We start from the raw sequence: 9,195 nt of genomic DNA, 5'->3' as shown, positions 1-9,195 counted from the left end.
TCCCAGCCTACCTGCCTGGTGCCCAACCTCCTACCTCTCACCTGCCAGTCCCCTAAAGGGCCAGACCTTGTCCCTGCTTCCCATAACAGTTGGGTCCCACCACACCCCTCACTCTGAACATCGCCACCAAGCCACCGTGCCTGTCTCTTCCTTGCAGGCCCTCGTGGGGAGCATAGGGCTGGGGATAGGAAGTTAAACAGCAAGGAGATGCTCCACTCACCCCTAAAGGATCACAATTTTCAGAGCAAAAGAGACGCTGCTGTGTACAGCAAAGGGAGGCTGAGCTGCCCCAGGCAATGGGAAAGGAATTCATGACAACGATGACAGTGATGATTAGGAATGATGGTGATGATAACTGTCAAGGGGCTTAGCAGTGCTCTCTCTGAGCAGTGCCCCCCTTCTTCTCTCACCCTGCACCCCAAACAGGGCAGGCCAGCCCTCTCCAGACCTCTTAGGGTCAGGCTAAGCACCAGGACCATCCGTCTCACACTGAGGCAGGAGTTGTGCCTCATCTTTACGCTTCTTGATCTTTTGGGGATCATGGATACCCTTGGGAATTTTATGAACACTACACCTCCCTGCCTAAGGGAAAGAAAGCATACGTGTAGCTCATCGCAGATTTTGTGTACAATTTCAATGACTTCTCAAGGTTTTAAAACTCCGCCCATGAACTCTTTAGGGGTCAATGAATATATTCATTCATTCCATCACTCAGTAAACATCTATTACTAGTAAGTGGCATGCTGAGTGTTTTCATCTGCAGTTAACTTCTTCGTCAGAGTTGAACATCAGAATCATCTACAAAAAAGCACCTGTGGCCAAGCTAGCACACTTTTCAATGCTGACTGCACATTGGAATTACCTGGAGAGCTTTTTAAAACTCTATTGCCAAAGCCTCACCTTAGACCAGTTAACTCTGAACCTCTAGGGGTGTATCCCAGGCATCCCCAGGTGAATCCAGCATGTAGCCAAGGGCAAAAACCACTGTCTTAGAAAATATTGCTCAGATGCAGTGGCTCCTACCTGTCACCCCTGCACTTTGGGAGGCCAAGGCAAGGAGGATCACTTGAGGCCAGGAATCTGAGACCAGCCTGGGCAACATAGCAAGATTCCATTGCTACAAAAAAACACATTATTTTCAAGGGAAAAAAAAAAAAAAAGAAAATTCAAACATGTTTTTTAGAAGTTCCCTAGGTGGTGATGCACACCCCAGGGTTATTCATTTATTCACTAAATCAACATCTAGTGAGCATCTATGAGGTGTCAGGCAGTGTGCTGGGCCTTGAGGACCAAGCAGAGAATAAGAAATCAGAATCTCTGCCCTCATTAAGTTTACATTCTGGCTGAGGAACTGGCAATAAATAACCAGTACATCATTCATTCATGTCACAAGGAACATCAATTAGGAAGTGGCATAAAGGATGACAGAGGGGGCCAGGTGCAGTGCCTCACAACTGTAATCCCAGCACTTTAGGAGGCCGAGGCAGGCAGATGACCTGGGGTCAGGAGTTCAAGACCAGCCTGGCCAACATGGTGAAATTCCATCTCTACTAAAAATACAAAAATTATCTGGCCATGGTGGCACATGCCCATAATCCCAGCTACTCGGGAGGCTGAGGCAGGAGAATCGCTTAAACCTGGGAGGCAGATGTTGCAGTGAGAGGAAATTACACCATTGCACTCCAGCCTGGGCAACAGAGTGAGACCGTCTCAAAAAAAAGTAGCGGGGAGGGGCCGGGCACAGTGGCTCACACCTGTAATCCCAGCACTTTGGGAGACTGAGGTGGGCGGATCACCTGAGGTCGGGAGTTTGAGACCAGCCTGACCAACACGGAGGAACCATCTCTACTAAAAATACAAAATTAGCTGGGTGTGGTGGTGCATGCCTGTAATCCCAGCCACTTGGGAGGCTGAGGCAGGAGAATTGCTTGAGCCTGGGAGGCGGAGGTTGCAGTGAGCTGAGATTGTACCACTGCACTCCAGCCTGGGTAGCAAGAGCAAAACTCTGTCTCAAAAAAAAAGAAGGATGCCAGACAGAGAGGAAAAGCTCCCTGGGGGGGTGAAAACAACCAGTGCCAAGGCCCTGCAGCAGGTAAGAGCATGAAATTGTGAAACCATGCTCCAAAGAGCTGAAGAAACCACTAACAGAAATTCTTGAATTTGCAGGAAAGCAAATAAAACAAGAAACAACTTGAAACTCCTTTCACTTATGACAAAACCGGCTGCAATCAGCTGGAACCAATATGGCCGACTGGAGTTAGTGCAAGACCAGCTTGCCGATATCACGGCCTGAATTTCCACTGCATGTTTCACACTCACTCCCCGCAAATTTGCACATGGGACCCATGAGGAGGCATGAAGAGATAACTGCGCATGCCCAAGGTCTTTCCAGACCTCACTTCTCCTTGCACCAATCACCTACTAATCTCAGAATCCACTCCCTAAACCTTTTCTAATAAAATTACTGCCTTAAAGCCAGCACAGGGAGAGAGATTTGAGCTGACTCCTGCCTCTTTCTGAGTCAACCTGCAATGAAAAGCTTTTCTCAGAAACCCAGTTTCATAGTGTTGGGGTCCAGTGCACCCGGCTGTGGGTCCCTTTTGCAATAAGAGAGTGCTCAGCCTGGTCGGGCATCCGAGGTGAGAAAGGGGCAGGGTGTGGTGTGTGATGAAGTTGGGAGAGCCAGACCAGGCGAGGGCCTTGATGATCTGGCAAGAAATTTAGGTTATACACCTCACTGCTGTATTCCCTCCTGTCCTCAAAACCACTCAGCAGGCCGGGTGCGGTGGCTCACGCCTGTAATCCCAGCACTTTGGGAGGCCAAGGTGGGCAGATTGCTCCAGGTCAGGAGTTCAAGACCAGCCTGGGCAACGTAGTGAAACCCCATCTCTTCAAAAAATACAAAAATTAGCCAGGCATGGTGGCGGGCGCCTGTAATCCCAGCTACTTGGGAGGCTGAGGCAGGAGAATCGCTTGAGCTTGGGAAGCGGAGCTTTCAGTGAGCCGAGATCACACTACTGCACTCCAGCCTGGGTGACAGAGTGAGATTTTCCATCTTAAAAAACAAACAAAAAACCAAAAACGAACAAACAAACAAAAACACTCAGCAAGCAGGCAGAGACTTGGGAGAGAAGCAACTCGACTCATAGGGGCTCGGCTGGGACACACGCCTGAGGCCCCTGACCTGATGTCTGGCCACAGACTCCTCAGAAAGACTCCCAGGAGGGTGACACCCCACCCCCTCCAGCCACGAGCCCCTTTCTGCCCCACTCCTACCCTCCAGGCCAGGCCACTGATGGCACTGTTCTCCCTCCCACACCCGCCTTCACCTCACAAGCCCCATCACCATGGGAACTGAGCCAGCCACTCAGAACACACAGTTTTCAAAGGGCAGCCTTATATACGGAGGCACCTCTCCCCAGAGAGGTCACAGCCAACATTCAGAGGCCTCCCAGGGCCCCCTCTCCCTGGATAAACCACTTCAGCTGCCCCCCATTTTTCTCAAGGGAGAAAAAGGGGAATCGTGTGTCCGGAATGAGGAGGACGGAGAGCCAAGCCTACAGTCACCCGGCTTAGAGCTCCAGTCCCCTGAGTGGCCACACCATGCAGGAGCGGCTCAGGATCCCCTGAAAGTGGCCAGCAGCAACCTCAGTGACACCCAGAGCAGCGAGAGTCATGTGTCCAGTGTGCAGCATCCCAGGCGAGAGGAGTGCAGCCATACCAGCCTGAGCAGCGGGTACGCGGGGGACAAGGAGGACAGCAGCACCAGCTTAGCGGGCAGCCACCGGAGAGTGCGGCTGAACAGAAGGCTCAACACCCAGGCGGCCAGCAACCAAACCAGCCAGCTGGGCTCCACAGACCCTCTCAGGTCCCTAAAGAGCCAACTGACTGGCCCCACCCACAGCACCAAGCAGACTGGAGGGGAAGAGTGAGGCCAGCCTGCCGGGCAGCGGCGGCAGCAGCCCGTCCAGTGCCAGCTTCATCAGCTTTGGCAGCAGTGCCCTCACCTACCAGGTGAGCAGCGGGCTGCTGACTTCCACAGCCAGCCTTCCCTCCACCCAGGCCAGCAGCCATCAGAGCATTGGGCTGGAAGGCAGTGCCCAAAACGGGCAGAGCAGCCACACCAGTGTGCAGGAGGACAAGACGGGCGGCAACGCGAAAACCAGTGAGCAGGTCACCAACGGGGAGCAGCCTGCCCAGGTGTGCATGCCTTCGTAAGAATCCTCTCCAGCAGCCAGAGTCTCTTGGAAAATGGCACACGGGCCCAGTGAACCCAGGCTGGACCCAGAATGGTTATTCCCAAAGCAAGGAGGAAAGATGTTTTCAAAAGCACACACTGACTGTGTGGACCATCAATGGGTAGTCCCATCTGTAGCAACAAGCATCAGTGGGCAGGCCACATGTAGCAGGAAGGGTCTATGCTGAGCACCACCTACCCCGAGAACGCAGTCAGTGAGGAGACTGTCTATACTGAGAACCACTGTTGGTAGGAAGAGCTCTAGTATCAAGATTCACCAATGCTGAGGCCACCTGTGTCAAAACAGTGAGGGGTAATGATATCGAGACTATGAACTTCAGTGACGAGCCATCTATAACAAGATCCATCAATGGCAAAACCATCTGTCATCAGCAGCATCCTGGTGGGACCCCCTGTACCAAAACTCATCAGTGGCGACAGCTGTTCTCAATGGCAAACGCTGACAATATTAAGAACTGTCACGAGTTAGAACCTTCCATGATGAAACCGTCATAAATGATGAACGCCATCTACAACCAACACCAACCACGATGAGCTCAGAAGAAACAAGCTGCAACCATGGTTGGGACTGTCCATATCAAGAACCATCTGCAGTAAGCACCATGCGTGGGGAGCCATGACCACAGGAAACTTGGTCCTGGCCAAGCTCTGCACACACTCTGTCCACCATGGTCACTGCCCACAGAAGCACCAGCAAGACAGCCATGGTGCACATGGAGCACCTTCACAACTCTCAGCTCCCTGAAGGAGTCCAGACCAGTGACTGTCACCAGAGAAGGACCATCAGGAGCGGCCAGGGATGCCACCAGCACAGAGGGAGTAGGTCTAGCGAGAACATTAGAGGGCGGTGTAAAGGGAGCCCCATTCCCGGGCACCTGTAATCCCAGCTACTTGGGAGGCACCATCCCAGAGAGTTCCAAGCTTCCTTTTTTTTTTTTTTTTATTTGAGTACTGTCTCTGGACATCTTCAGCCCAGAATCTTCTCAGGAGCAAAGGCTTCCTGATGCCTCATTCATGTCAAGAAAGGAGGCCAGGAGCCATCCTGTGTTCCGATGACTGAGGCAGTGACTACGAGGGCAGGACAATGCCGTGAGAAACACTTCATGGTGACAGAGTCCAACCCAGCCGGGAACGGCTGCAATGGGGAAGCTCTGGAGCATTTTGTGAGCACCGTCTCGGTGGATGGAAAAGCCAAAGTCTGCCCCTCTCCTACTGGGGACACTAAACCCCCTCCCTGGGTTGACCTCACAGACATTGAAGTGAGTCTGCCCACAAAGGAAAAGAGGCCAGAGACCGCCATGAAGACATCCACTAGGTACCAGAAGGAAAGTTGTGGGGCCAAAAAAGACAATAAAAGGTATCTGGAGAGGTCATATGCGTGTGGGTCTGTGTGTGCGTTCCCGGCCGAGCTCACAGGAGGGGTGGGCCACAAACACACTAAACCATGGAGAGAGCTGGGCATGGCTACCAGCTCTGCCACTGTTGAGCTGGCAGTCTGGGCAAATACTTACACTTTCAAAGCCTCAGTTTCCTCATCTGGAAAATGGGGATAGTAACCCCTATTTCTTACATAGGATGGTTATGTGGATTACATGGAAATGTGTATCAATTACCCAGCAATTGATAGTTACTAAAGTAATGTATTTCTTTCTCTTTTCTTTTTTTATTTTTATTTTTTAACTTTTAAGTTCAGGGGCACATGTACAGGATGTGCAGGTTTGTTACATGGGTGAATGTGTGTCACGGGGGTTTGCTACACAGATTATTTCATAACCCAGGCATTAAATGTAGTACCCATTAGTTATTTTTCCTGATCCTCTCCCTCCTCCCACTTCCCAACCTCTGATAGACCCCAGTGTGTGTTGTTCCCCTCTATGTGTCCATGTATTCTCATCATTTCGCTCCCACTTCTAAGTGAGAACATGTAGTATTTGGTTTTCTGTTCCTGCCTTAGTTTACTAAGGCTAATGTCCTCCAGCTCCATCCATGTCCCCGCAGAGGGCATAAGCTCATTCTTTTTTATGGCTGCATAATATTCCATCGTGTATCATTTTTCTTGCTTATGGGTAAAATGGGCACAGTGGTTTCTGTCTTGCTTCACTCAGGCGCGGAAAGGCTAGTCACTGCTAATAACGGAGAAAAAGTTACTGACCAAAACCAAAAAGAGCCACTGCATCTGCTGGGAGGTAAGACGTTTTGGCAGAGAGTTTTGGTTTGAGGAAGGGGTTACTGGTTCTGGGTGTGAGGGTACCACATGTCTGGTGTGGCGAGGCTCTGCTTCTCAAGTATAAGCACCCCTTTTGAGAACATTCTCCCCTACTCTCCTCCAGACAAAGTCACTCAGCAGGGCCTGAGCACCCATGACCCAGTCGAGAAAGGCCTCCCACCTCCACCCAAAAGCCTTAGTCATGTAGGGTGGCTACAACAAAATACGAGAAACTGGATGGCTTACAAACAGAAATTCACTGTTCATAGTTCTGGAGGCTGGGAAATCCAAGATCAAGCTGCCAGTGGATTCGGTGTCTGGTGAGGGCCCAGTTGTGCTCCTAGACAGTCATCTTTGCACCATGCCCTCGCATGGTGGAAGGGGTGATAGAGCTCTCTGGGAGCTTTTTTGTGAGGGCACTAATCCCATTCATGGGGGCTCCACCCCCATGACCAGCTCACCTCCCAAAGGCCCCACCTGTTCATACCATCACCTTGAGGGAATAGATTTCAACATAGCAATTTTAAGGGGACACAAAAGTTCAGTCCATAACACCGAGGGAACCCATGTGCTCTGCAGGCGGCTCTGGGGGAAGCTTGGCCACCTCATCTCCCCCCCAACATAGCCCTTCCCTCCCCTAAGAACCTTCTTTAGCTTCCCCATCTCAGAGGAGAAAGGAGAACACACAGAAGTGAAGTTATGGGCACCGTGGTGTTGGACACCTGCACACTGGACCCCTTGTGGCCTGGAGGCCACAAGCTCTTCAGACACAGCGTGGCCAAAACTAAGTTGACCACCTTCCCCTGACTACCTCTTTCTTGTCCCTTCTCAGCAGATGGCACCATAATGCTGCATTTGTCCAAGCCAGGACATCACGCTTGAGTCCTCCTCCCCCTGCCTCAGCCCAATGTCCCATCAATTCCTAAACACCTCTCCACCTCCACTGCTGAGCCCCAGCCTGCCTTCACCTCCCCCTAGAACAGTGGTTCTCAACCCCAGCTGTACATCAGGGTCACCGGGGGTGGAGGGGAGCATTTACAAAGTGAAAATGCACAGCCTCCTCCCAGCAACTTGGCCTGTGTATCGGTCTTTAATAAAATTCCCCAAGTGATGAAAGTGTTCAGACCAGGACTGAGAGAGGCCACTGACTTTGATCTCTTCCTCCTGGAATCCACTTTCAATCCCGGGGGTCAAAACTGACACCCGTGCAGGGCCAGGAAGGGAATAGAGAATGAGGGAGGGAGTGGAGATGGCAAATTGGGAAGCCCATGTCTTCTCAAAGAGAGGCCAAAAATCCAGAATTCTGAGTAAAATCTCCTGGTTCTAAAATACTGGCCACACATTCAAATTCTTTCAAAAAAATTATAACTCAAATCAAAACATTTCTAAAGGCAGGGTCAGACCCATGTGCTCAACGACTTCTGCTTTTTTTTTTTTTTTTTTTTGCTTTTTTTTACAACAGAGTGAGACTTTGTCTCACTCTGTTGTTCTGGCTGGAGTGCAGTGGTGTGATCTAGGTTTGTTGCAACCTCTGCCTCCCAGGTCCAAGCAATTCTCCTGCCTCAGCCTCCCGAGTAGCTGGTAGCTGGGATTACAGGTGCCCTCCACCACACTCAGCTAATTTTTGTATTTTTAGTAGAGATGGGGTTTCACCATGTTGGCCAGGCTGGTCTCAAACTCCTGACCACAGGTGATCCGCCTGCCTCAGCCTCCCAAAGTGCTGGGATTACAGGCATGAGCCACTAAGCCCGGCCTGGCTTCTGCTTCTAAACAGAGAACAGAGCCATCTCTCTGAAGCATGTATCTGCTTATATTCCTCAACTGCTTAAAAACTTCCAACATTTTCCCACCATCCAAAGAGGCATTGACACAGCATTCAAGGCCCACCCCAAACAGACCCAAGTAAGCTTTCCTTGCCTCACTTCCTGCCACTTTCTCCCACGCACCATCTCAAACCTGATTTCAAACCTCTGTGCCCTTTACACATGCTGTTTACTCTGCCTGGCATAATTTACACACAGTAAGATTCATCTCTTCGTGTACAGTTATATGACTTTTTGTTTGTTTCTGAGACAGAGTCTCACTCTTTCGTCCAGGCTGGAGTGCAGTGGCGCGATCTCGCCTCACTGCAACCTCCACCTCCCAGGTCCAAGCAATACTCCTGTCTAAGCCCCTCAAGTAGCCGGGATTGCAGGCGCCTGCCACCACACCCGGCTTATTTTTGTATTTTTAGTAGAGACGGGGTCTCACCATGTTGGCCAGGCTGGTCTCGAACTCCAGACTTCAGGTGATCCACCTGCCTCAGCCTCCCAAAGTGCTGGGATTACAGGTGTGAGCCACTGCGCCCGGCCTAGGCCTATAATTCTTGACACACGCACACATACAGTCATGTATCCCCCACCACAGTCAGAATAGCAAACAGTTCCATCACTCCGCATACATTCCCTCATGCCCCTCGGTAATAATCCTTCCTCCCATCTCTGCAACCACGGACCAGTTTTCTGACTCAGAATGTCATATACGTGGACTCATCCAGTATGGATGGAGCCGCTTGAGCCTGGCTTTTTTCACTTAGCGTACATAATGCATCTGTGACTCACACATATTGTTTATGTGCACGGCTGTGTGGTGTTCTACAGTGTATCTGTTCTCCAGCTTGGAAGGCATTTGGGTTTTTTCTAGTTTGGGGAGATGATGAAGCTGCTGCAAACATTCATGAATGGGCTTTTGT

The 9,195-nt window shown here is 50.8% G+C and overlaps 1 protein-coding gene across 1 annotated transcript; it reads left to right on the top strand.

Annotated features, from left to right (window-relative positions):
• The first annotated feature begins 3,199 nt into the window (after window positions 1–3,199).
• C18H16orf82 (chromosome 18 C16orf82 homolog) lies at window positions 3,200–5,631 on the top strand. Its single transcript, XM_003916701.4, has one exon. It carries the CDS (start codon window positions 3,348–3,350, stop codon window positions 3,930–3,932), a length of 585 nt encoding a protein of 194 aa, XP_003916750.1. The 5' UTR covers window positions 3,200–3,347; the 3' UTR covers window positions 3,933–5,631.
• The last annotated feature ends 3,564 nt before the right edge of the window (window positions 5,632–9,195 follow it).

The sequence above is a fragment of the Papio anubis genome, chromosome 18 (genome assembly GCF_008728515.1).
Source record: "Papio anubis isolate 15944 chromosome 18, Panubis1.0, whole genome shotgun sequence".
Classification (NCBI taxonomy): Eukaryota; Metazoa; Chordata; class Mammalia; order Primates; family Cercopithecidae; genus Papio; species Papio anubis.
The sequence above is the reverse complement of the archived record's forward strand: the minus strand, read 5'-3'. Positions and strand labels throughout refer to the sequence as shown.